The following is a 27,103-nucleotide window of genomic DNA, read 5'->3' on the forward strand; positions in this document are numbered from 1 at the left end:
CCCTGTCCCTTCTGCCCCTGCTCCCCAGCCCCTGTCCTTTCTATCCCTGCTCCCCAGCCCCTGTCCTTTCTATCCCTGCTCCCCACCCCCTGTCCCTTCTGCCCCTGCTCCCCACCCCTGTCCCTTCTGCCCCTGCTCCCCAGCCCCTGTCCTTTCTATCCCTGCTCCCCAGCCCCTGTCCTTTCTATCCCTGCTCCCCACCCCTGTCCCTTCTATCCCTGCTCCCCAGCCCCTGTCCTTTCTATCCCTGCTCCCCACCCCTGTCCCTTCTGCCCCTGCTCCCCAGCCCCTGTCCTTTCTATCCCTGCTCCCCACCCCCTGTCCCTTCTACCCCTGCTCCCCACTGCATGCCCTTGTACAAAGCCCTCCCCAGCTTTCTTGTGCTGGGAGGCTGCTCTGAGGTCTGCCTGCAGCCTTCTCTTCTCCAGGCTGCACAGCCCCAGCTCCCTCAGCCTGTGCCCACAGCAGAGGTTCTGCAGCCTCTGATCATCTCTGTGGCCTCCTCTGGAGCCTCTCCATCAGCTCCAGGTCCTTCCTGTGTTGTGGTCTCCATATCTGGCCCCAGCCCTGCAGGTGAGGTCTCCCCAGGGCAGAGCAGAGGGGCAGGATCCTCTCTCCAGCTCTGGCCACACTGCTCTGGATGCAGCCCAGGCTGCCCTTGGCCTCCTGTGCTGCCAGTGCCCATTGCTGGCTCCTGCCCAGCTGCTCCCCCCTGCCAGTGCCCATTGCTGCCTCCTGCCCAGCTTCTCCCCCCACCCAGCACCCCCAAGGCCTTCCAAGGCCTTGCCCAGGTCTCCATTGCATGCTCCAAAGCTACACAGCACCAGAAGCAGGGCAGGGGCCATGGCAAAATGTTTCTGGTGCTGACTGTAAAGTTAGGGTAAAGCTGGGGGGGGGTTTCAGGGGCTGAAAGCAATCAGTGCAGCAGACAGCAGCTGGCTTGGAAGAGGAGGAGGCTGTCTCCCCAAGCCCATCCAAACTCCCTCCAGTTCCCAGTTCAGCTGAGTGCCCTGAGACTGGGGGAAAGGAAGGGAAAATATCCTGCCCTAAGCAGCTGGGCTTCAGAAACAGCTGAGGACTGCACTGCAAGCCTCTAAAGGTCTCAGTGAGGGCAGAAGCAGAGGCTTTCAAGCTGAACAACAACAAAACCCCAGCTGCTCCCAGCTCCCCTTCCAGCACTCAGCCTGCCAGAGTCTCAGGGGAAGCTGAGGCAGCAGCAAGGGGCAGCAGCAAGGGGCAGCAGCAAGGGCCAGCAGCAAGGCCAGCAGCAAGGGCCAGCAGCAAGGGCCAGCAGCAAGGAGCAGCAGCAAGGGCAGCAGCAAGGGCCAGCAGCAAGGGGCAGCAGGAAGGGGCAGCAGCAAGGGCCCAGCAGCAAGGGGCAGCAGCAAGGGCCCAGCAGCAAGGCCAGCAGCAAGGGGCAGCAGCAAGGGGCAGCAGCAAGGGGCAGCAGCAAGGCCAGCAGCAAGGGGCAGCAGCAAGGGCCAGCAGCAAGGCCAGCAGCAAGGGGCAGCAGCAAGGGGCAGCAGCAAGGGCCAGCAGCAAGGGGCAGCAGGAAGGGGCAGCAGCAAGGGCCCAGCAGCAAGGGGCAGCAGCAAGGGCCCAGCAGCAAGGCCAGCAGCAAGGGGCAGCAGCAAGGGGCAGCAGCAAGGGGCAGCAGCAAGGCCAGCAGCAAGGGGCAGCAGCAAGGGCCAGCAGCAAGGGGCAGCAGCAAGGCCAGCAGCAAGGGGCAGCAGCAAGGCCAGCAGCAAGGGCCAGCAGCAAGGGGCAGCAGCAAGGGGCAGCAGCAAGGGGCAGCAGCAAGGCCAGCAGCAAGGGGCAGCAGCAAGGGGCAGCAGCAAGGCCAGCAGCAAGGGGCAGCAGCAAGGGGCAGCAGCAAGGGGCAGCAGCAAGGCCAGCAGCAAGGGGCAGCAGCAAGGGCCAGCAGCAAGGGGCAGCAGCAAGGCCAGCAGCAAGGGGCAGCAGCAAGGCCAGCAGCAAGGGCCAGCAGCAAGGGGCAGCAGCAAGGGGCAGCAGCAAGGGGCAGCAGCAAGGCCAGCAGCAAGGGGCAGCAGCAAGGGGCAGCAGCAAGGCCAGCAGCAAGGGGCAGCAGCAAGGGGCAGCAGCAAGGGGCAGCAGCAAGGGGCAGCAGCAAGGGCAGCAGCAAGGGGCAGCAGCAAGGGGCAGCAGCAAGGCCAGCAGCAAGGGGCAGCAGCAAGGGGCAGCAGCAAGGGCCAGCAGCAAGGGCCAGCAGCAAGGGCCCAGCAGCAAGGGGCAGCAGCAAGGCCAGCAGCAAGGGCCAGCAGCAAGGGCCAGCAGCAAGGGGCAGCAGCAAGGGGCAGCAGCAAGGGGCAGCAGCAAGGCCAGCAGCAAGGGGCAGCAGCAAGGGGCAGCAGCAAGGCCAGCAGCAAGGGCCAGCAGCAAGGGCCAGCAGCAAGGGGCAGCAGCAAGGGGCAGCAGCAAGGCCAGCAGCAAGGGGCAGCAGCAAGGGGCAGCAGCAAGGGCAGCAGCAAGGGGCAGCAGCAAGGGGCAGCAGCAAGGGCCAGCAGCAAGGCCAGCAGCAAGGGGCAGCAGCAAGGGGCAGCAGCAAGGGGCAGCAGCAAGGGGCAGCAGCAAGGCCAGCAGCAAGGGCCAGCAGCAAGGGGCAGCAGCAAGGGGCAGCAGCAAGGCCAGCAGCAAGGGGCAGCAGCAAGGGGCAGCAGCAAGGGGCAGCAGCAAGGGCAGCAGCAAGGGGCAGCAGCAAGGGGCAGCAGCAAGGGGCAGCAGCAAGGCCAGCAGCAAGGGGCAGCAGCAAGGGGCAGCAGCAAGGGCCAGCAGCAAGGGGCAGCAGCAAGGGCCCAGCAGCAAGGGGCAGCAGCAAGGGGCAGCAGCAAGGGGCAGCAGCAAGGGGCAGCAGCAAGGGGCAGCAGCAAGGGCCAGCAGTGCTTTCTCCTCCAGCTGCAGCCTGAAGCTCAGGCAGGAGCAACAGAGATCCACAGAGCCACAGAATGGGTTGGGTTGGAAGGGACCTTAAAGCTCAGCCAGTTCCAACCCCCTGCCATGGGCAGGGACACCTCCCACCAGCCCAGGCTGCTCAGGGCCTCATCCAGCCTGGCCTTGAACACCTCCAGGCAGGGGACAGCCACAGCCTCCCTGGGCAGCCTGTGCCAGAGTCTCCCCATCCTCACTCTCAATAATTTCTTCCTCATCTCCACTCTCAATCTCCTCTCTCCCAGCTCAAAGCCATTGTTCCTCATCCTGGCACTCCCAGCCCTTGTCCAGAGTCCCTCCCCAGCTCTCCTGGAGCCCTTCAGGTACTGGAAGGCTGCTCTGAGGTCTCCCTGCAGCCTTCTCTTCTCCATCCTGAACAGCCCCAACTCTCCCAGCCTGTCCCCACAGGGGAGGTTCTCAGCCCTCTGATCACCTTGGTGGCCTCCTCTGGAGCCTCTCCAGCACCTCCAGGTCCTTCCTGTGCTGGGGGCCCCAGAGCTGGAGGCAGTGCTGCAGGTGGGGGCTGAGCAGAGCAGAGCAGAGGGGCAGAATCCCCTCCCTGTGCTGCTGCTCTCCCTGCTCTGGCTGCAGCTCAGCACTCAGCTGGCTCTGGGCTGCCAGGGACCACTGCTGGCTCCTGGGGAGGTTGTCACCACCTGACACCCCCAAGGCCTTCTCCTCCAGGCTGCTTTCAAGCCATTCCTCATCCAGCCTCTGAGGTCTCCCTGGAGCCTTCTCTTCTCCACCTGCACAGCCCCATCTCTCCCAGCCTGGCCCCACAGGGGAGGTTCTCCAACCCTCTGACCATCTCCATGGCCTCCTCCAGCCCTGCTCTGGGCATTCAGCTTCCCTCAGTGGCCAGCTTGGAAGCCAAGGCTGAGAGCAGCAATGGCAGCTCCGACTCAGACACACACCATGGTCCCAGATTCTCAACAGACTGAGGAGGAGGGAGAGCTACAGATGTGCTGTAAATCACAAACCTTCAGTGCCTGGCCTTCAGCATGTGCCAGTCCTGCCAATCCACTGGCTCACCCAGGGGGTTTCACTTGCTTACCTCTGCAGCACTTCTCTCCACCAAGCCACTTGAGCACTTATGTCCTTTATGAGCACTGCACTGGTGAGGATGCATCTTGAATCCTGGGTTCAGGTTTGGGCCTCTCACTCCCAGCAGGACCTTGAGAGGCTGCAGCAGGGCCAGGGAAGGGCAAGGAAGCTGGGGAAGGGTCTGGGGAAGAGGGCTGGGGAGGAGCAGCTGAGGGAGCTGGGGGTGGGGAGGCTGGAGCAGAGGAGGCTGAGGGAGACCTCCTTGCTCTCTGCAGCTCCCTGCAAGGAGGCTGGAGCCAGGTGGGGCTTGGGCTCTGCTCCCTAGTCTCAGGTGATAGAAGGATACTGTGATACTGTGACAGGTTGGACTTGATGATCTTTGAGGTCTTTTCCAACCATGTTGATTCTATGATTCTATGATTCTAAGGAGAGGCAATGGCCTGAAATTGTGCCAGGGGAGGCTTAGCTTGGAGCTGAGGAGCAATTTGTTTGCTGCCAGAGTGGTCAGGGATTGGCAGAGGCTGCCCAGGGAGGTGGTGGAGTCCCCATGCCTGGAGGTGTCCAAGAACCCTGTGGCCATGGCCCTTGGGGCCAGGGCTTGGTGGCCATGGTGGGGCTGGGCTGCTGCTTGGGCTGGATGACCTCAGAGAGCTTTTCCAGCCCAAACAATTCTGTGATTCCATAAAGGAGGCCACTCTGCTCCATCTCCTCTCCAGGATTGTTAGGTAGAGCTTGAAAGCTCTGAGCTCTTACAAACAATCAAGGCAGGAGCAAAAAAGGGGCCCTGGGGAAGAGCTTCCCACCACCCCATCCCGTTTTGCTTGTACCACCACCTCTGTTCTACTGCTCTGCATTAATCACTCACAGCAGGAGAGGGGGAAGGGAGGAACAATGCACTCTCAGAGCTTTTCTCTGCTGCCAGGCACATTCTCCTCTCACAGAAGGTGACTCACAGCTACATCTTTGCTTTCTGATGACATCTCAAGCTCCAGCCTGAAGCCAGGTGGGCTCCTCTGACAGGGGGACAAAGAGGTGCTGGAATTAGAACTAGAATTAGAATTAACCAGGTTGGGAAAGACCTCAAAGATCATCAAGTCACCCAGCACCAGCTGAGCAACTCAAGAGCCTCATCCAGGCTCTTCCTAAACACTTCCAGGCACAGGGACTCCACCACCTCCCTGGGCAGCACATCCCAATGGCCAATCTCTCTTGCTGGGAAGAACTTTCTCCTCACCTCCAGCCTGAACCTCCCCTGGCACAGCTTGAGACTGTGTCCTCTTGTTCTGGTGCTGCCTGCCTGGCAGAAGAGCCCAACCCCCAGCTGGCTCCAACCTCCCTTCAGGCAGTTGCAGAGAGCAAGAAGGTCTCCCCTGAGCCTCCTCTTCTGCAGGCTAAGCAACCCCAGCTCCCTCAGCCTCTCCTCCCAGGGCTGTGCTCCAGACCCCTCCCCAGCCTCCTTGCCCTTCTCTGGACACCTTCAAGTCTCTCAAGGTCCTTCTTGACCTGAGGAGCCCAGAGCTGGACACAGGACTCCAGGGGTGGCCTCAGCAGTGCTGAGCACAGGGCACAAGGACTTCCCTGCTCCTGCTGGCCACACTCTGCCTGCTGCAGGCCAGGATGCCCTTGGCCTTCTTGGCCCCCTGGGCACCCTGCTGGCTCCTGTTCAGCTGCTCTCCACCACTCCCCTCAGGTCCCTCTCTGCCTGGCTGCTCTCAGCCACTCTGCCCCCAGCCTGTAGCTCTGCCTGGGGTTGCTGTGGCCAAAGTGCAGCCCCTGGCACTTGGACTTGTTCAATGCCATCCTGTTGGCCTCTGCCCAGCTGTGCAGCCTGGCAAGGTCCCTCTGCAGAGCCCTTCTGCCCTCTAACTGACCAACCTCTGCCCCCAGCTTGGTCTCATCTGCACATTTGCTGCTGATGGACTCCATCCCCTCCTCCAGATCATCAATGAAGATATTAAAGAGGCTGAGGCCCAGCACTGATCCCTGGAGGACCCCCCTGGTGCCTGGCCTCCAGCTGGCTGTGGCACCATTCACCAGCTGCATGGGGACTGCAAGCAGACCCCCAGACCATGACCCTCTCATGGGCTGGAGCTTGAGGCAAAGCTTCCATGCACAGTGAGTCTGATGGAGCTGCCTCCACCAGGACACAGCTCTGGAAAGGAAAAGCTCCAGCAGCTGGCTGGGTCTGTGCCACAGCTTCTACTTGGGGGCATCAAAAAACCCCCAACCCCAACCCCCTCCAAGCAAAAGGCATCTTTGGAATCCACCACCCAGCCCAAGGTGAGTCACAGTGCTGATGGAGCAGCTCCAAACTGAAGGAGCAGCAGGACCTCAGCACCCCCCAGAGTGGCTGCAGGCCTTGCAGGATGGAATGTGCAGCTGCAGCTGCCCCAGGCTCACCTCTCCTCTGGCATGGGAGGGCTCAGGAAGCAGCGGGAGGAGTCATCGTCGTGGCTGCTCTGCTGGCTGCTCTGCTGGCTGCTGCAACGACACAGGGGAACAGAAGCCATCAGAGCCTGCCCAGGGCCCTGCCAGAGCCTGCCCAAGCCCTTACCAACCACCCAGGGGCTGAGCCAGGACAAGAGCCAAGGCAAGGGTCACCCTTTGTGCTTCGGGGGTGCAAGGAGAAGGCAACCACCTCCTGATGGACACCTTCCTGACACTGCCCTGAGAGCTTCCCCACAGCCACAGGGGACCCTGCACACTGCCCAGGGAAGCTGTGGATGCCCCAGCCCTGCAAATGTGGAAGGCCAGGCTGGATGAGGCCCTGAGCAGCCTGGGCTGCTGGGAGGTGTCCCTGCCCATGGCAGGGGGCTGCAACTGGATGAGCTTTAAGGTCCCTTCCCACTGGGATTGCTTATCAGAGGATCACAGGCTGGCAGAGGTTGGAAGGGACCTCTGGAGAGCATCCAGTCCAACCCCCCTGCCAGGGCAGGGTCCCCCAGGGCAGGTCACCCAGGAACACATCCAGGAGGGTTTGGAATGTCCCCAGGGATGGAGACTCCATCACCTCCCTGGGCAGCCTGCTCCAGGGCTCTGCCTCCCTTCAGCTCCAGAAGTCCCTCCTCATGTTCAGCTGAGCTTCTGATGTTCAGTCTGTGCCCACTGCCCCTTGTGCTGCCCCTGGGCACCACTGAACATAGCCTGGCCCCATCCTCCTGACCCCCACCCCTGGAGTATTGCTCAGCATTGATCAGCTCCCCCTCAGGCTGCTCTCCTCCAGGCTCCACAGCCCCAACTCTCTCAGCCTTTGCCCCTCCCAGAGCTGTTCCAGTGCCCTCAGCCCCTTGGTAGCCCTTTGCTGTGCCCTCTCCAGCAAGTCTCTGTCCCCAGGAGCTACACTGACCCCTGCCCCACACCACCCCACAATAGTCTCTCACAGGTCACCAACCAAATCCTCACCTGCTGCAGCCTCACCTCCCCCCCTGCTGCAGCCTCACCTCCCCCCCTGCTGCAGCCTCACCTCCCCAGCTGCTGCAGCCTCAGCTCCCCCCCTGCTGCAGCCTCACCTCCCCCCCTGCTGCAGCCTCACCTCCCCCCCTGCTGCAGCCTCACCTCCTCCCCTGCTGCAGCCTCACCTCCCCCCCTGCTGCAGCCTCACCTCCCCCCCTGCTGCAGCCTCACCTCCCCCCCTGCTGCAGCCTCACCTCCCCAGCTGCTGCAGCCTCACCTCCCCAGCTGCTGCAGCCTCACCTCCCCCCCTGCTGCAGCCTCACCTCCCCCCCTGCTGCAGCCACACCTCCCCAGCTGCTGCAGCCTCACCTCCCCCCCTGCTGCACCCTCACCTCCCCCCCTGCTGCAGCCTCACCTCCCCCCCTGCTGCAGCCTCACCTCCCCCCTGCTGCAGCCTCACCTCCCCCCCTGCTGCAGCCTCACCTCCCCCCTGCTGCAGCCTCACCTCCCCCCCTGCTGCAGCCTCACCTCCCCCCCTGCTGCAGCCTCACCTCCCCAGCTGCTGCAGCCTCACCTCCCCCCCTGCTGCAGCCTCACCTCCCCAGCTGCTGCAGCCTCACCTCCCCCCCTGCTGCAGCCTCACCTCCCCCCCGCTGCAGCCTCACCTCCCCCCCTGCTGCAGCCTCACCTCCCCAGCTGCTGCAGCCTCACCTCCCCAGCTGCTGCAGCCTCAGCTCCCCCCCTGCTGCAGCCTCACCTCCCCCCCTGCTGCAGCCTCACCTCCCCCCCTGCTGCAGCCTCACCTCCCCAGCTGCTGCAGCCTCACCTCCCCAGCTGCTGCAGCCTCACCTCCCCAGCTGCTACAGCCTCACCTCCCCAGCTGCTGCAGCCTCACCTCCCCCCCTGCTGCAGCCTCACCTCCCCAGCTGCTGCAGCCTCACCTCCCCAGCTGCTGCAGCCTCACCTCCCCCCCTGCTGCAGCCTCACCTCCCCCCCTGCTGCAGCCTCACCTCCCCCCCTGCTGCAGCCTCACCTCCCCAGCTGCTGCAGCCTCACCTCCCCAGCTGCTGCAGCCTCACCTCCCCCCCTGCTGCAGCCTCACCTCCCCAGCTGCTGCAGCCTCACCTCCCCAGCTGCTGCAGCCTCACCTCCCCCCCTGCTGCAGCCTCAGCTCCCCCCCTGCTGCAGCCTCACCTCCCCCCCTGCTGCAGCCTCACCTCCCCCCCTGCTGCAGCCTCAGCTCCCCAGCTGCTGCAGCCTCACCTCCCCCCCTGCTGCAGCCTCAGGAGAGCTCAGACCCCCTCTCACCAAAGTGGCCATCAGTGACTGAGAGTTGCAAGCCAAGCCCACAAGATGTCACTGTCCCCCTGCCCATCTCTGGCTGCTCTGGGGGCGGTTTGCTGCTCCCCTGCCCAGCTATGGACTGCAGTTAGCTTTGTGCCCTTCTAGCAGCCTCCACCTCCTCCAGGGGCTCAGCAAGGCTCCTGCTTCTCCTGCCTACAGCTTCATGCCTTTGCAGGAGCTTTCCTTCAGAGCTGTGGAGAGAACTAAGTGTGCCCTTGGGTAGCAAACTGCAGCAAGTTCCCAGCTCCTCCTGGGCACCACTGGCTATGGACTCATAGCACCAGGTTGAGCAGGACCTGCACAGCCTCCCCTGGGACACAGGGCAGAGGAGCCAGAGCACACAGCCTGTGCTGGACCTGCTGTGGCTCTCCCCCTCTGCTCCACTCTGCTGAGACCACAGCTGCAGCTCTGGGGCCAGCTCTGGAGCCTCTGTGCCAGGAAGGCTCTGGAGGGGCTGGAAGGTGTCCAGAGCAGGGCCAGGAGGAGGAGCAGAGGGCTGGAGCTGCTCTGCTCTGCAGACAGCCTGAGAGAGTTGGGGTTGTGCAGGCTGCAGAGGAGAAGGCTCCCAGGAGACCTTCTGGTGGCCTTCCAGGAGCTGCAGGGGGCTGCAAGCAAGCTGGGGAGGGACTTTGGAGGGGGTCAGGGAGGGATAGGACTGGGGGGGATGGAGCAGAAGTAGAAGTGGGGAGATTGAGATTGGCTGTGAGGATGAAGTTGTTGCCCAGGAGGGTGGTGAGAGCCTGGCCCAGGCTGCCCAGGGAGGTGGTGGAAGCCTCCTGCCTGGAGGTGTTTGCAGCCAGGCTGGAGGTGGCTGTGAGCAACCTGCTGTGGTGTGAGGTGTCCCTGCCCATGGCAGAGGGTTGGGGCTGGCTGAGCCTTGAGCTCCCTTCCAGCCCTGCCAGTTCTGTGATTCACTGCTTCTAGGACTTAGTGGCTGGAGAGTTGCCCAGCAGAGAAGGCCCTGGGGCTGCTGGTGGAGAGCCATCTGAATGTGAGCCAGCAGTGTGGTCAGGTGGCCAAGAAGGCCAACAGCATCCTGGCCTGGATCAGCAGTAGTGTGGCAGCAGGAGCAGGGAAGTGGTGATGCCCATCTGCATTTGAGACACGTCACACACCTGGCACTCTCCTCCCTCACTGCTGCCTGCCCAGAGCAGGAGGCAGAAGCCAGTTCCTGGCTGTTATGACAGAACCAAGAGCAGGCTGAAGCTTCCAGGAGGAAGCTATTAGTGCTCAGTATTTATACAACCATAGAATGGGTTGGGCTGGAAGGGACCTCAAAGCTCATCCAGCTCCAACCCCCTGCCATGGGCAGGGACACCTCCCACCAGCACAGGCTGCTCAGGGCCTCATCCAGCCTGGCCTTGAGCACCTCCAGGCAGGGCACAGCCACAGCCTCCCTGGGCAGCCTGTGCCAGTCTCCCCCCACCCTCATTCTCAACAATTCCTTCCTCATCTCCACTCTCAATCTCCTCTCTCCCAGCTCAAAGCCATTCTCCCTCATCCTGTCACTCCCAGCCCTTGTCCAGAGTCCCTCCCCAGCTCTCCTGGAGCCCTTCAGGTACTGGAAGGTTGCCCTAAGGTCTCCCTGCAGCCTTCCCCAAGCTGAACAGCCCCAACCCTCCCAACCTGCCCACAGGAGAAATGCCCTGAGCCTTGCACCAGTAACACAGAAATCAGCCTCTGAGGCTGGGCACTCAAAGCCTCAGAACTGGTGTGACTGTCAGCTCCAGATCCCAAGCCCTGTGCACTGCTCAGGTGTCTCAGTCATGCACACCCAGCCCCACAGAGCACCCTTGGCTGCTGTCCCCACTGCACTGGCTGTGCCTTCACCTTCAGAGCCCAGACAGGTCAGCACTTCTGCTGCAGCCTCTCAGCCAGGGGACAGATTGGATGTTCTGCTCCCACACCACCTACTCAGTCACCCTTTAATGTCTGACTGTAGAGAGGATAAGAGAACAATCACAGGATCATAGAATCAATCAGGTTGGGAGAGACCTCCTAATGATTCTGGTGGTGGCTCCAAGCTCTACACCAAGAGCTGGGCAAGAACCATGCCCCCCAGAAAGCAAAGAGACTTCCCTCCTGCAGCCCTCAGCTTGGCCCTGTGAAACAGCTTGGGAAGGGCACAAAAGCAGCCAGCCTGTTCCTCCCCAGACAGAGGAAGGCAAATGGAAGCAGGGAGTTGTTTGGGTTGGAAAAGCTCTCCCAAGATCATCCAGACCAACCAGCAGCCCCACACCCCCATGGGCACTAAACCATGTCCCCAAGTGCCATGGCCACACATAGAACTGTCAGGGTTGGAAGGGACCTCAAGGCTCAGCCAGTTCCAACCCCCCTGCCATGGGCAGGGACAGCTCACACTGCATCATTTCCTGAGCACCTCCAGGCATGGGGACTCCACCACCTCCCTGGGCAGCCTCTGCCAGTCCCTGACCACTCTGGCAGCAAAGAAATTCTTCCTCATCTCCAATCTGAACCTCCCCTGGCACAATTTCAGGCCATTGCCTCTCCTATCACCTGAGACCAGGGAGAAGAGCCCAACCCCCACTTCACTGCAGCCTCCTTTCAGGGAGAGCTTTGTAGAGAGCAAGGAGGTCTCCCTCAGTCTCCCTTTCTCCAGGCTGAACCCCCCCAGCTCCCTCAGCTGCTCCTCCCCAGCCCTCTTCTCCAGACCCTTCCCCAGCTTCCTTGCCCTTCCCTGGCCCTGCTGCAGCCTCTCAAGGTCCTGCTGGGAGCCAGGAGCCCAAACCTGAGCCCAGCACTCAAGGGGTGGCCTCAGCAGTGCCAAGCAGAGGAGGAAAATCACCTCCCTAGACCTGCTGGCCACACTATTCCTTATGCAAGCCAGGATGCTGTTGGCCTTCTTGGCCACCTGAGCTCAAAGATGGGAGTGAGGAGCCCAGAGCTGAAGGCAGCACTCCAGGGGTGGCCTCAGCAGTGCCCAGCCCAGGGGCACAATCCCTGCCCTGCTCCTGCTGCTCCAGGCCAGGCTGCTGGTGGCCTCCTTGGGCACCCCCTGGCTCCAAGAGTGCCTTTGCAGACAAACCAGTTTCTGGTCTCCCATGCCTTGTTCTGAATGGTTTCTTTGGCACAGGTTGATTTGCTGCTGAGGGTCTGTGTCCCACCACACTCCCCCCAGCAGAGATCTAATTGCCTTTGAATCCTGTGGGCAACACCAAGCAGGGCATCCTCACAAGCCTGGTGCCAGCCCTCTGCCTGGCTGCTCCCAGAGCTGGGAATCAGTTCTGCCTCTGCCTCCACCTCACTGCAGCCTCCTTCCAGGGAGCTGCAGAGAGCAAGGAGGTCTCTCCCCTCAGCCTCCCTTTCTCCAGACCTCTCATCTGACACAGCATGGCAGGGCCTCATTCAGCCACCCCCCTCCCAAAGCAGTTACAAGCAACACTGCCACAAACCTTTGCCACTGCAGTTCAGAGCAAGCCCCAGCACTTACCACAGGCAAATCCCCACTCTGCCAGAGCCCAGCCCCAGCAGTGCAGGGCTGGTAAGCAGCCCCCTGGGACAGCTTCCTTCTGGACAGCTCCAGAGACTGGACCTTAGACCTCTCTCATGCTCACCCACCCATCATTAAATTTCCCTTGCTGAAAGTCCTTCAGATCAAGGTTTAAAGTTTAATGGACCCCAGAGATTGCAACACAGAGCAGTGCAGAGCAGCAGCTCAGCCCTGGCACTGCTGAACCCAGGGTCACAGGCAAGGAGACCTCCTGCAGCAGAGGGAAAGGAGTTTGCAGCTTCTCTGCTTGAGAGGATTTCACAGACTCACAGAATGGGTTGGCTTGGAAGGGACCTTAAAGCTCAGCCAGCTCCAGCCCCCTGCCATGGGCAGGGACACCTCCCACCAGCACAGCTTGCTCAGGGCCTCATCCAGCCTGGCCTTGGACGCCTCCAGGCAGGGCACAGCCACAGCCTCCCTGGGCAGCCTGTGCCAGAGTCTCCCCAGCCTCACTCTCAACAATTCCTTCCTCATCTCCACTCTCAGTCTCCTCTCTCCCAGCTCAAAGCCATTGTTCCTCACCCTGGCACTCCCAGCCCTTGTCCAGAGTCCCTCCCCAGCTCTCCTGGAGCCCTTCAGCTACTGCAAGGCTGCTCTGAGGTCTCCCTGCAGCGTTCTCCTCTCCAGGCTGCACAGCCCCAGCTCTCCCAGCCTGTCCCCACAGGGGAGGTTCTCAGCCCTCTGATGATCTTTGTGCCCTCTTCTGGCCCCTCTCCATCAGCTCCAGGTCCTTCCTGTGCTGGGGTCCCCAGAGCTGGAGGCAGTGCTGCAGGTGGGGGCTGAGCAGAGCAGAGCAGAGGGGCAGAATCCCCTCCCTGTGCTGCTGCTCTCCCTGCTCTGGCTGCAGCTCAGCACTCAGCTGGCTCTGGGCTGCCAGGGACCACTGCTGGCTCCTGGGGAGGTTGTCACCAACTGACCCCCCCCAAGGCCTTCTCCTCCAGGCTGCTTTCAATCCACTCCTCATCCAGCTTGGATTGGTGCCTGGGATCGTCTTGACCCAGGTGCAGGACCTTGCCCTTGGCCTTGCTGAGCTTCATTTAGCCTGAGCTGTTTCACAACAGCAGAGCTCTGCAGGGCAGCGCTGCAAAAGTCCCTGAGCTTTGCCTGCAAAGGAGACTTCAGCATCCTGAACAGAAACGAGTGCAGCTCTTAAACTGCCTGAAATGCCCAGAGCAGCTCAGCTGCACAGCCTCTGCTTTGAGTAGTTTGTGATATGCAAAGTAAGGCAGTGGGTTTTCATCAAGCATTCCAGCCACTGCCTCTGCCACTGCCTCTGGCTGTGAGCCATCTTAGGGACACTTCAGGAAGGCTGATGTTCAGTAATAAACATTTTTCTGTGCTGCCCACATGCAGAGGGACAGAGGAGTCCTGGAGACAGTCCAGGGGAGGCTGCTGAGGGGCCTGGAGCAGCTCTGGCAGGAGCCAAGGCTGAGAGCCCTGGGGCTGAGAGCCTGCAGCAGAGCAGCCCCAGAGCAATGCTCAGCAATGCTCAGCAAGAGCTGAAGGGCCCCTGGGGGGCAAGAGGCTGGGGCCAGCCTCTGCTGAGTGGAGGGCCAGGCCCAGGGGCAGTGGGCAGAGAGTGGAGCCCAGGAGGTTGGAGGGGAAAGAGGAGGAGAAAGTTGTTTGTTGGGAGGGTGCTGGAGGCCTGGAGCAGGCTGCCCAGAGAGGTTGTGGAGTGTCCTTCACACAGAGAGTTGTTGGCCATTGGGATGTGCTGCCCAGGGAGGTGGTGGAGTCCCCATCCCTGGAGGTGTTCAAGAGGGGCTTGGATGTGGCACTTGGAGCCATGGTTTAGTTGTCAGGAGGTGCTGGGTGACAGCTTGGCCTTGATGATCTTTGAGGTCTTTTCCAACCTTATTGGTTCTATGATTCTCCTGGTGTGGAGAGCTTCCAACCCCCCCTGGGCACTGTGCCCCTGGGCAAGCTGCTGGGGGTGCCCTGCTGGAGCAGGGCTTGGACTGGATGCTCTCCAGAGCTCCCTTCCCATCCCCACTGTGCTGCAAGTCTATGATTTTGCTATTATTGTGCTTTTCACCCCATTTTAAGCTGCCCTGCTTTAAAGAAGCCAGTGTTCATAGAGTCACAGAACTGGCAGGGCTGGAAGGGAGCTCAAGGCTCAGCCAGCCCCAACCCCCTGCCATGGGCAAGGACACCTCACACTGCCTCAGGTTGCTCACAGCCACCTCCAGCCTGGCTGAACTGTTGACTCTCTGTGTCAGGCAGGACAGCCATGCTGCACTGGCAAACATCTGCTGCCCAGATAAGGTCAGGCAGTGGTTAAGTTGCTGGCTGTTTGTAGATCAGGTTTGATACACCCCTGGGACTTGGTCATCCCAAACTTAAACAAAGCCTGGGAGGCAAACATGGAAAAAGAAAACCACAAACTGCTGTTAAGAGCCAGCAGGGCCCAGCCAAGGCCAAGAGCAGAGCTGGGGGAACTCACAGCCACTTGGCACAGGATTTGCCACCACCAAAGCACAGAGAAGCTGCCCTCAAGAGCAAAGAGACCACCAGCACTCTGCAGAGGGGGAATGCAGGCATGGAGTCATAGAGTTGTCAGGGCTGGAAGGGAGCTCAAGGCTCAGCCAGCCCCAACCCCCTGCCATGGTCAGGGACACCTCACACCACAGCAGGTTGCTCACAGCCACCTCCAGCCTGGCTGCAAACACCTCCAGGCAGGAGGCTTCCACCACCTCCCTGGGCAGCCTGTGCCAGGCTCTCACCACCCTCCTGGCCAACAACTTCTTCCTCACAGCCAATCTCAAGCTCCCCACTTCTACTTCTGCTCCATCCCCCCCACTCCTATCCCTCCCTGACACCCTCCAAAGTCCCTCCCCAGCTTGCTTGCAGCCCCCTGCAGCTCCTGGAAGGCCACCAGAAGGTCTCCTGGGAGCCTTCTCCTCTGCAGCCTGCACAACCCCAACTCTCTCAGGCTGTCTGCAGAGCAGAGCAGCTCCAGCCCTCTTGGAGCCTCCTTCAGATCCTGAGAATCATAGAATATAGAATCAATAAGGTTAGAAAAGACCTCAAAGATCACCAAGTCCAACCTGTCACCCCAGACCCCATCACTACAAGACCACACAGCCTCACTGCCAACAATCTCTTCCTCATCTCCACTCTCAATCTCCTCTCCCAGCTCAAAGCCATTGTTCCTCAGCCTGGCACTCCTAGCCCTTGTCACAAGTCCCTCCCCAGCTCTCCTGGAGCCCTTCAGGTACTGGGAGGCTGCTCTAAGGTCTCCCTGGAGCATCCTACTCATCTCCAGGCTGAACAGCCCCAACTCTCCCAGCCTGTCCCCATAGTTTCTCCAACCCTCTGTTCACTTTCATGGCCTCCTCTGGGCCTGTTCTAGCAGTTCTGTGTCCTTTTTGTGCTGGGGACACCAGGGCTGGATGCAGTACTCCAGGTGGGGTCTCAGAAGCTGGAAGACATCTCTAGTATGGACCCCAACCATCAACCAAACAGCACCATGGGCACTAAACCCTGTCCCCAGGTGCCATGGCCACAGGTTCCTGGAACACCTCCAGGGATGGGGATTCCACCTCCTCCCTGGGGATCCCTTGTCCCCTCCCAGCCCTTGTCCAGAGTCCCTCCCCAGCTCTCCTGGAGCCCTTCAGGTACTGGAAGGCTGCTCTAAGGTCTCCCTGGAGCCTTCTGTTCTCCAGGATGACCATCCCCAACTCTCTCAGCCTGTTCCCACTGGGGACATTCTCAGCCCTCTGATCATCTTTGTGGCCTCCTCTGGACCCTCTCCATCAGCTCCATGCTCTTCTTGTGCTGGGGGCTCCATATCTGGTCCCAGCCCTGTAGGTGAGGTCTCCCCAGAGCAGAGCAGAGGGGCAGGATCCTCTCTCCAGTTCTGGCCTCCCTGGGCAACCTGTTCCAGTGTCTCCTCACCACCAGTGGAGCTGAGCAGCAGCAGTTTGTGTTCCTGCTGTCTAATAACAGCTCTGGGAGAAATGCTGGTTCCTGGCTGTATATTTTGGGTGACTGGAGTGTCAGAGCTCTTCTCTTAGAGGTTTGCCTTCTTTGCCCCAACCAAAACAAAGCTGTGATTCTACAGGCAGCATCATTTTCTTCCCAGGAAGAGAGGCTGGCCATGGGAATGTGCTGCCCAGGGAGGTGGTGGAGTCCCCATCCCTGGAGGTGTTTAGGAGGAGCCTGGATGAGGCCCTTGGTGCCATGGTTGAGTTGATCAGATGGTGCTGGGTGAGAGGTTGGACTTGGTGATCTCAAAGGTCTTTCCCAACCTGGCTAATTCTATTCTAATCTATTCCCTCTCCTCTCCTCTCCTTGAGTCTCCTCTCCTCTTCAGTGCTGAGAAGAGGCTGTGTGGCTCCACAGCAGTGTGGAGCAGCCACATCACAAAGGGCTGCCCCCCTGAATGAGGCAGAGCAAAGTGGAATCACAGAACCATAGAATGAGTTGGAAAGGACCCCAAAGCTCACCCAGCCCCAACCCCCTGCCATGGGCAGGGACACCTCCCACCAGCCCAGCTTGCTCAGAACCTCATCCAGCCTGGCTGCAAACACCTCCAGGGAGGGGGCAGCCACAGCCTCCCTGGGCAGCCTGTGCCAGAGTCTATTTCTAAGCAAGCAGAAGCCTCACTTCCTCTCCTCTGACCTAAATAGAAAGCTGGAAGCTCATGAAAGCCAAAGAAACTGAGAGCTGCAACATCTCCAGTTACTCCTTTGGCAGCTTCTTGACAGTGCAAGGCATGGAGTGACCAAAACTTTAGCCAACCAAAGCCTTCCCAGCCCCCTCATTAAGCACAGGGCTGGAAGAGTTTTCATCAGCTGCTCTTCCTAAGGTTAGGAAACAGGGAAGTGATTGTGTTGGCCAACAGTGGCTGAAGATGAGCCAGGGGGTGCTCAGGTGGCCAAGGAGGCCACCAGCAGCCTGACCTGGAGCAGCAATGGTGTGGGCAGCAGGAGCAGGGATTGTCCTCCTGGACTGGACACTGGGGAGGCCAAAGCTTGAATGCTGGGTTCAGGTTTGGGCCACTCAGTCCAAGAAGGACCTTGAGAGGCTGGAGCAGGGCCAGAGAAGGGCAAGGAAGCTGGGGAAGGGTCTGGAGAAGAGGGCTGGGGAGGAGCAGCTGAGGGAGCTGGGGGTGGTGAGCCTGGAGAAGAGGCTGGGGGAGACCTCCTTGCTCTCTGCAGCATCCTGAGAGGAGGCTGAAGTGAGGTGGAGGTTGGGCTCTGCTCCCTAGTCTCAGGTGAAAGGAGGAGAGGCAATGGCCTGAAATTGTGCCAGGGGAGGCTTAGGTTGGAGCTGAGGAACAATTTCTGTGCTGCCAGAGTGGTCAGGGACTGGCAGAGGCTGCCCAGGGAGGTGGTGGAGTCCCCATGCCTGGAGGTGTTCCAGAACCCTGTGGCCATGGCACTTGGGGCCATGGCTGGGATGAGTTGAAAGTTGGACTGGGTGATGTGAGAGGCCTTTTCCACCCCAAACAATTCCATGGCCCTACAGCCAGGGACATTAGCTGAAGACAATCATCTTGGCTTGCACTTGATGGGGTGCTTGGTGCCATGGTTTAGTTGATTAGGTGGTGCTGGGTGATAGGTTGGACTCCATGATCTTGACAGTCTCTTCCAACCTGGTCTATTCTATTCCATGAGAGGCTTCACAGCCTTTACTCCTGTGGGTTGTGGGGGTTTATTTTTCCCCACCTGGCAGTAATTTAAGGCAGAAAAATCACAGCACCACCTCAGTCAGCCATGAGAGAGGGTTGGGGTTTTTTCCCCCCCCTCTTTTCCTCTCAGTGGGGAAGGAAGAAGAAAAAAAGTGATTAAATATTAATTTATTCTAAGAAACTTTCAGAGTAAATTCCAGCTTTGTTAAAGCAAGCAGAAACCTTCTGAGCTGCTTGAAATTAAAGATGCCTTTAGCTCTCCAGGAAAATTCCAGATCACTGAAACACTTCTTCCCTGGGCTGCAGCAAGAGAAGTGTGGCAGCAGGGCCAGGGAGGGGATTCTGCCCCTCTGCTCCACTCTGCTGAGACCACAGCTGCAGCTCTGGGGCCAGCTCTGGAGCCTCTGTGCCAGGAAGGCTCTGGAGGGGCTGGAAGGTGTCCAGAGCAGGGCCAGGAGGAGGAGCAGAGGGCTGGAGCTGCTCTGCTCTGCAGACAGCCTGAGAGAGTTGGGGTTGTGCAGGCTGCAGAGGAGAAGGCTCCCAGGAGACCTTCTGGTGGCCTTCCAGGAGCTGCAGGGGGCTGCAAGCAAGCTGGGGAGGGACTTTGGAGGGGGTCAGGGAGGGATAGGACTGGGGGGGATGGAGCAGAAGTAGAAGTGGGGAGACTGAGATTGGCTGTGAGGAAGAAGTTGTTGGCCAGGAGGGTGGTGAGAGCCTGGCACAGGCTGCCCAGGGAGGTGGTGGAAGCCTCCTGCCTGGAGGTGTTGGCAGCCAGGCTGGAGGTGGCTGTGAGCAACCTGCTGTGGTGTGAGGTGTCCCTGCCCATGGCAGGGGGTTGGGGCTGGCTGAGCCTTGAGGTCCCTTCCAGCCCTGCCAGCTCTGTGATACTAAATCATCTTTTGGGACATTGAGCAGCTGACTGCTAACTCAGGCACCTCTCTAGGATGACCAAGAGTTTCTTGAATGGGAAAAAAAAATAACAAAACCCAAATCACAGCCACCAAGCAGCCCAACACACTGCTGCCTGTCCCAGAATGAGCAGCAACCAAACCATGAGGATTTGATCTGCAAAACCACCATGGTTGTGTCTCTGGTAGTTCAAGATGAACACAGAATTAACCTGGCTGGATAAGACCTCAGAGATCATCAAGTCCAACCTAGCACCCAGCACCATCTGATCAACTCAACCATGGCACCAAGGGCCTCATCCAAGCCTTTCCTGAACACCTCTAATGATGGGGACTCCACCACCTCCCTGGGCAGCACATCCCAAGGGCCAATTCCTCTTGCTGGGAAGAATTTCTTCCTCACCTCCAGCCTAAACCTCCCCTGGCACAGCCTGAGACTGTGTCCTCTTGTTCTGGTGCTGGCTGCCTGGGAGAAGCACTCCAGGTGGGGTCTCACAAGCTGGAAAAGATCTCTAATATGGACCCCAACCATCAACCCAACAGCACCATGGGCACTAAACCCTGTCCCCAGGTGCCATGGCCACAGGTTCCTGGAACACCTCCAGGGATGGGGATCCCACCACCTCCCTGGGCAGCCTGTGCCAATGTCTGACCTCCTTCAAACCCAGCTGGATCTTCCCCCTGCTCTCAGCAGCTCTTGCCTTAGCACAACCAAGACCCACCTGCAGCTGCAGCCCTTCCTAGCAAGGGTGGCTTTAAGCAGTGAATAATAAATAGAGAGAGCTGCAGCCTCCCATGGCCACATCAATAATGCAGAGGCCTTAGGTGCACAGCAAAATGCTATCAGATTGCATCACCCAGCCTGGGAGGGAGGGAGCTGATCAGATTTGTGCAGCTGCTCGCAGGCTTCATGGCTGAGGAAGTTCTGTCACCCTTTAAAGGTTGGGCCAGATGCTCCCTGGGGTCCCTCCCAGCCTGGCATGTTGTGATTCTGAGGTGCAGAGGATGGCTTACAGGTAAGAGGCAGCCTGCACAGCCTGCAGGAAGCACAGAATGCATCAGGTTGGAAGGGACTCTCCAAGGGCATCTTGTCCAACCCCCCTGCAGTCAGCAGGGACACCTCCAGCTGGAGCAGGCTGCTCAGCAAGCTTGACCTTGAGTGTCTCCAGGCATGGAGCCTCCACCACATCCCTGGGCAACCTGCTCCAGGATTTCACCACTCTCCTATTAAAGAGCTTCCTCCCAATGTTCAACCAACCTACCCTGCTCCAGGATTTCACCACTCTCCTATTAAAGAGCTTCCTCCCAATGTTCAACCAACCTACCCTGCTCCAGGATTTCACCACTCTCCTATCAAAGAGCTTCCTCCCAATGTTCAACCAACCTACCCTGCTCCAGGTTAACATCCTCCTATTTATAGCCTCTCCAGGTCCCCAGAGCTTGGAGCACCAAGCTCCTGGGCAAAGGAAGTTACAGGGAAAGCAGAGCAGGGTAAGGTTTGGATTGGACATTAGGAAGAAGTTCTTTACTATGAGGTTGGGGACACACTGGCACAGGATGCCCAGGCTTGGAGATGCCTCCTCCCTGGAGGTGTTCAAGGCCAGGCTGGATGAGGCCTTGAACAAGCTGGGCTGGGGGGAAGTGTCCCTGCCCATGGCAGGGGGTTGGAGCTGGAGGAGCTTTAAGGTCCTCTTCAACACAAACCACTCTGTGGTTCTGTGATCTGATACAGGCTGGAAGAGACCTTTAAGAACCTGCTGCAGTGAGAGGTGTCCCTGCCCATGGCAGGGGGTTGGAACTGGATGATCTCTAAGGTCCCTTCCAACTCAAGCTGTTCGGTGATGCTGTGAAGCTCCAACCCCCACGAATGTCTTCCTCCTGCTTTCACCTTCACCACAGCTGTGTCACAGGCAAGCAAGGCTCCCAGTGCCATGCCAAGCAACCAGCAGCCTGGCTTCTCCTCTCAGCTCCTGGAGAAACAGGGGGAAAGGAGCCTGAGAGGGGGAAAGGAGCCTGAGAGGGGGGGAAAGGAGCCTGAGAGGGGGGGAAAGGAGCCTGAGAGGGGGGGAAAGGAGCCTGAGAGGGGGGGAAAGGAGCCTGAGAGGGGGGGAAAGGAGCCTGAGCCCAGGCTGTTCCACACTGCCCAGTGCCCCAGAGCACAGAATCACCTAGGCTGGAAGAGACCTCAAAGATCACCAAGTCCAACCTGGCACCACAGACCCCATGACTAAACCATGGCTCCAAGTGCCACATCCAATCTCCTCTTGCACCTCCAGGGATGGGGACTCCACCACCTCCCTGGGCAGCACATCCCAGTGGCTAACAACTCTCTCTGGGAAGAACTTTCTCCTCACCTCCAGCCTGAACCTCCCCTGGCACAGCTGGAGACTGTGTCCTCTTGTTCTGCTGCTGGCTGCCTTGCAGAAGAGCCCAACCCCCACCTGGCTCCAGCCTCCCTTCAGGCAGTTGCAGAGAGCAAGAAGGTCTCCCCTGAGCCTCCTCTTCTGCAGGCTAAGCAACCCCAGCTCCCTCAGCCTCTCCTCCCAGGGCTGTGCTCCAGACCCCTCCCCAGCCTCCTTGCCCTTCTCTGGACACCTTCAAGTCTCTCAATGTCCTTCTTGAGCTGAGGAGCCCAGAACTGGACACAGGACTCCAGGGGTGGCCTCAGCAGTGCTGAGCACAGGGCACAAGGACTTCCCTGCTCCTGCTGGCCACACTCTGCCTGCTGCAGGCCAGGATGCCCTTGGCCTTCTTGGCCCCCTGGGCACACTGCTGGCTCATGTTTAGGCAGCTCCAACTAGAGCAGGCTGCCCAGGGCCACAGCAAGTCTGATCTTGAATGTCTGCAGGGATGGAGCCTCTACTACATCCCTGGGCAGCCTGTGCCAGAGTCTCCCCAGCCTCACTCTCAACAATTCCTTCCTCATTTCCACTCTCAGTCTCCTCTCTCCCAGCTCAAAGCCATTGTTCCTCATCCTGGCACTCCCAGCCCTTTTCCAGAGTCCCTCCCCAGCTCTCCTGGAGCCCTTCAGGTCCTGGAAGGCTGCTCTGAGGTCTCCCTGGAGCCTTCTCTTCTCCAGGCTGAACAGCCCCAACTCTCCCAGCCTGTCCTAACAGCAGAGGTTCTCCAGCCCTGCAGCTCCATCTCAGGACAGGGCTTGGTGGAAAAAAAAGCCCTGTACAGAATGCTTCAGCCTTTGCTCCAGCACAGCTGACCCTGCTGCCCTTCCAGGAGGAAATGACATTACTTGCATGTCACAAACAGCAGCATCATCCTTGCAAAAATAAAGGGCAATGCCAAGAACAAATCCAGGCTGGGCAAGGAGCAGCTCAAGAGCAGCCTGGAGGAGAAGGCCTTGGGGGGGTCAGGTGGTGACAAACTCCCCAGGAGCCAGCAGTGGTCCCTGGCAGCCCAGAGCCAGCTGAGTGCTGAGCTGCAGCCAGAGCAGGGAGAGCAGCAGCACAGGGAGGGGATTCTGCCCCTCTGCTCTGCTCTGCTCAGCCCCCACCTGCAGCACTGCCTCCAGCTCTGGGGCCCCCAGCACAGGAAGGACCTGGAGCTGATGGAGAGGCTCCAGAGGAGGCCACAGAGATGATCAGAGGGCTGAGAACCTCCCCTGTGGGGACAGGCTGAGGGAGCTGGGGCTGTGCAGCCTGGAGGAGAGAAGGCTCCAGGCAGACCTCAGAGCAGCCTTCCAGTAGCTGAAGGGCTCCAGGAGAGCTGGGGAGGGACTTTGGACAAGGGCTGGGAGTGCCAGGGTGAGGAACAATGGCTTTGAGCTGGGAGAGAGGAGACTGAGAGTGAAGATGAGGAAGGAACTCTTTAGGGTGTGGGTGGTGACCCCCAGCCTCTGCTTTCTCTCTGTGTTGTTTCCATGCACACCCTGACCACTTTTCTCAGCAGCTTGCTCTGTTTCTAGGAAAGAAGCTTCACTTCCTCTCCTCTGAGCCACACTGAAGGATGGAAGCTCAAGAGAGGCAGAGAAAACAGGAACAGCAAAGCAGAGACTTCTGCTATCATCTTAGCATTCCCCAAGCCCAGGGGCTCAGCAAACCTTTTGTTCCCCCTTTTTACCTCCCTGTGGACTAGAAAGTCACAAATTCCCTTTGAAAACATCAGGTGTTTACCAAAGAGACAGATTTGGAGCCTGCTGCCTGTGAAGAAAGGAGCTACCATGCTGGCTCTGGTATGCTAATGCCACCTAATCCATCCATCTCTGCAGCTTTCCCCCCCTCCAGTCACTGCTTCCTCAAGGTAAGCAGCAGGGTTAAGGCAGAGAGAGAGGAAGCAGCAGAAAGCTGTCAGCATGGCCATGCTGATGGGGTGTGCAAGAGCAAACTGAGCTTGCTCCTGCACTCAAGCCAAGAGAAATGGCTCTTGGCCTCTCTCAAGCACATCTACCATCAATAAATCCAGAGGGAATATGGCCTCCAGCTCTGGGCTCCCCAGCTCAGGAGGGACAGGGATCTGCTGCAGAGAGGCCAAGGGAGGCTGCAAGGCTGCTGAAGGGACTGCAGCACTGCCTGGGGAGGAGAGGCTGAGAGCCCTGGGGCTGCTCAGGCTGCAGAGGAGAAGGCTGAGAGGGATCTGATCAATGTCTCTCAAGAGCTGAGGGCTGGGGGTCAGGAGGGAGGGCACAGGGCCAGGCTCTGCTCAGCTGCACCCTGGCATAGGCCAAGGAGCAAGGGATGGAAACTGCAGCCCAGGAGGTTGCAGCTCAGCAGGAGGAGGAACTTCTGCCCTGGGAGGCTCCCAGAGGCCTGGAGCAGGCTGCCCAGAGAGGTTGTGGAGTCTCCTTCCCTGGAGCCTTCCCAGCCCTAGCTGGATTTGTTCTGTGTGACCTGGGCTGGACTCTGTGCTGCTGCTCTGGCAGGGGAGTTGGACTCAATGATCTCTTTGGGTCCCTTCCACCCCCTAGCATCCTGTGAGCTGTGATGTTGAGAGCTGAAATCTTCTTGTGACTCTTGTGCACTATACAGAATACACCTGATTGGGAAAGACCTTTGAGATCATCAAACCTATCACCCAACACCACCCAATCCTGCCTGCCATGCTGGAACTGCATCACTTCACTGCAGCCAAGTGAAAAGTCACCAGCATCTCCACCAAGAGATGGTTGTCCATGTCAGCCCAAAGAGAAGGGTTAGCACATCCTTGAGGAGCAGCATTTAGTGATGGGACCTCCCCAAAAACTTCATGAAATGACCCTCACAGAATTGTGTTGGTTGGAAGAGACCTTTCAGAGCATCCAGTCCAACCAGCAACCCAGCACTGCCAGGGCACCACCAAACCAGGTCCCTCAGCACCACATCTCCATGGCTTTGAAAGCCCTCCAGGGATGGAGACTCCACCTGGGCAGCCTGGGCCAGGCCTTGGCTTTTGGGGAAGAAATTGTTCCTCAGCTCCAACCTAAGCCTCCCCTGGCACAATTTCAGGCCATTGCCTCTCCATCTATCACCTGAGACCAGGCAGAAGAGCCAAACCCTCACCTCACTTCAGCCTCCTTGCAGGGAGCTGCAGAGAGCAAGGAGGTCTCCCTCAGCCTCCTCTGCTCCAGCCTCACCACCCCCAGCTCCCTCAGCTGCTCCTCCCCAGCCCTCTTCTCCAGACCCTTCCCCAGCTTCCTTGCCCTTCCCTGGCCCTGCTCCAGCCTCTCAAGGTCCTGCTGGGAGTCAGGAGCCCAGAGCTGAACCCAGCATTCAAGCTGTGGCCTTCCCAGTGCCCAGTCCAGGAGGACAATCCCTGCCCTGCTCCTGCTGCCCACACCATTGCTGCCCCAGGCCAGGCTGCTGGTAGCCTTCTTGGCCACCTGAGCTCACTGCTGGCTCATCTTCAGCCACTCTTGAGCAACACCCCCAGGTCCTTTTCCAGCCTGGGCTGGGGCAGGGCAGCAGCAGCACTCTCAGAATGTTAAAGAGCCCTCATGTGAGGTGAGCTGGCACCCAGAGTGGCTGTGAGAAGGAAAGCCCTGTCCTGTGAACACACAGACACCACAGCAGGCAGCACATCCATGCAGGGTGCTGGGTGCAGAGCCAGCAAGAGATCAGTTCCTCGCTGGATGGAGGTACAGCAGCCACTCATCAGCAAAAGAAAGAAGTGGCCCCCAGCAAGCTGGAATAAGGATTGCAAAGCCTTTCAAGTCTCTGCTGTACCTTCAGCTTGTTCCCCTCTCCCATGAAAGGTGAAGCCCTTGGCATGGTGTAGGCTCTGCACCTGCAGGGGGTTACACAAGGCATGGCTTCTTTCCCTTCCATGGCCACACAATAACTCTCTGGGCATTAATTCTCTGGTGTTGACAAGCTCTTGGAGGTCTTTATGAATTATTTATCCCCCTTTGAGCCAAAGGACTGAGTGACTTTCAAGCCTGGAAGGAGGCCAAGAGCTGAACCCAGACATCTTGGTCTGCAGACCCTCCTCCTAGCCACAAGACCACTCTGTGTCTCTCCTCCCCTCACCTTCACTCAGTGTCAGCTGCTGAGCAGAGGATCTCTGAGAAGGGCTCAGGAGCAGGAATGAACATCACCAAATCAGACTCTGTGCTCCTGCTCTGGCAGGGGGGTTGGACTGGATGACCTTCAGAGGTCCCTTCCAAGCCCTAACGTCCTGTGAGCCTGGGCAAAGGGTTTGGGCATCACCACTCCCTGTCCTGGCAATCCCAGCAGAGAGCTCAGCTCCTCTTAAGGGTCTCTTCAGAAGACATTACTGAAGCTGAGTCCTCTCACCCCTTCTTTCAGGGCAGTCTCCCTCACTCAGCAGGAAATTCTTTCCACTGGCTCTGTGGTACCTGTAAAGGAGTGCAGAGGACCACGAGCGAGGGGAGAGCCCAGCACTGCTGCTCCTCACCTTCCTGCTCTTTGCACACCAGCAAGCCCAATCCACATCACCCACTCCAGCCAAGAGCAGAGGCCAGAGTCACAGAATCAACCAGGTTGGAAAAGAGCTCAGAGATCATCAGGTCCAACCTGTTACCTAATACCCAACACCTCCTGACAGCTAAACCATGGCTCCAAGTGCCTCATCCAAGCCTTTCCTGAACACCTTCAGCCATTGGGACTCCACCACCTCCCTGGGCAGCACATCCCAAGGGCCAATTCCTCTTGCTGGGAAGAACTTTCTCCTCACCTTCAGCCTAAACTTCCCCTGGCACAGCTTGAGACTGTGTCCTCTTGTTCTGGTGCTGCTTGCCTGGGAGAAGAGCCCAACCCCCTCCTGGCTCCAACCTCCCCTCAGGGAGTTGGAAAGAGCAAGAAGGTCTCCCCTGAGCCTCCTCTTCTGCAGGCTAAGCAACCCCAGCTCCCTCAGCCTCTCCTCCCAGGGCTGTGCTCCAGACCCCTCCCCAGCCTCCTTGCCCTTCTCTGGACACCTTCAAGTCTCTCAATGTCCTTCTTGAGCTGAGGAGCCCAGAGCTGGACACAGGACTCCAGGTGAGGTCTAAGCAGTGTGTCCCGGGCTAGAAGCACGCCAAGGGCCTTAGGGGAGCATCAGGTCCTCCCTACCTGTGGTGGACAGGCTGCCCTTGGCAGCAGGGAGGGGGAGGTGGCCAGCCACATACCTGCTCTCACTGTACTCCTTCTTCTCTCTGACTCGCAGCCACTTCCGCAGGAGGAAGCGCTTGCGGCGCGGGGAGGCACTGGGTGTAGAGCAGTTGGACCAGGGGGTGTCCTCATCACTGGAGGGGGTGATTTCAATGGAGGGGAGCTGCAGGTATTCCTTGCTGGAGGATGGAGAGTCCTGACACCTGCTGACCTCCAGGCTCTGCTCCTGCACATTCTTCATCCGCTTCATCTTGAAGCGCCTCCTGCGCAGGGTTGGGGTGGAGGAGCTAGACCAGGCGCGGCCACCCTCCACCACCTGCTGCTCGGGGACTCGCAGCGCCGGCAGCCGCAGGCTTTCTGTCATGTTGGGAGCTGGCATCGGATGCTCTTTCTGCTCCCACCCCTCCCCGCCCTCGGCAGGCTAAGCTCTGCTCCGGCTGTAAGCCACACCACGACCGACTCCACTTCCTCCTGCCTCGCCCGGGCCGGCTCTGCCCTCCCTGCTCAAGCAGCAGCCCTCATGTTCTTCACGTGCTTGCACTTAGCACCCAGCGGGGCGGCCAGGGGGGGTTCGGGACACCGACACGCCGCAAGGCACGGGAAAGCCAGGCCTCTCTTTCCTCCTCCTCCTCTCTACCACACAAAGTCCCTCCCTCCCTCCCCTGCCTGCTCTGTCTGAACGCAGAAGGTTTCTGCACCCAGCCAAGGGGTTGCCAGCCAGGGCTGGGCTGGCTTTGGGGCTTCCAGCGCGCAGCCTTTGCCGTCTGTCCTCTGCCTAAGGTCGGCT

At 59.4% G+C, this 27,103-nt stretch overlaps 1 protein-coding gene across 2 annotated transcripts in view; it reads right to left on the reverse strand.

Annotated features, from left to right (window-relative positions):
- The window catches only part of GRAMD1B (GRAM domain containing 1B), a 152,222-nt gene extending 125,486 nt beyond the window's left edge, over positions 1-26,736 (reverse strand). Inside the window, exons 1-2 of one of the 2 annotated variants that reach the window (XM_054175975.1) lie at positions 26,334-26,710; positions 6,391-6,471 (exon numbers count right to left, since the gene is read on the reverse strand). In XM_054175975.1, coding sequence (XP_054031950.1) covers positions 6,391-6,471; positions 26,334-26,695 — 443 coding nt within the window. In that variant the 5' untranslated portion in view covers positions 26,696-26,710. Of the gene's footprint in view, positions 1-6,390; positions 6,472-26,333 lie in introns of both variants that reach the window. The other variant, XM_054175974.1, reaches the window with a different exon arrangement.
- Positions 26,737-27,103: the final 367 nt, after the last annotated feature.

Source organism: Dryobates pubescens, chromosome 34 (genome assembly GCF_014839835.1).
Source record: "Dryobates pubescens isolate bDryPub1 chromosome 34, bDryPub1.pri, whole genome shotgun sequence".
Taxonomy (NCBI): Eukaryota; Metazoa; Chordata; class Aves; order Piciformes; family Picidae; genus Dryobates; species Dryobates pubescens.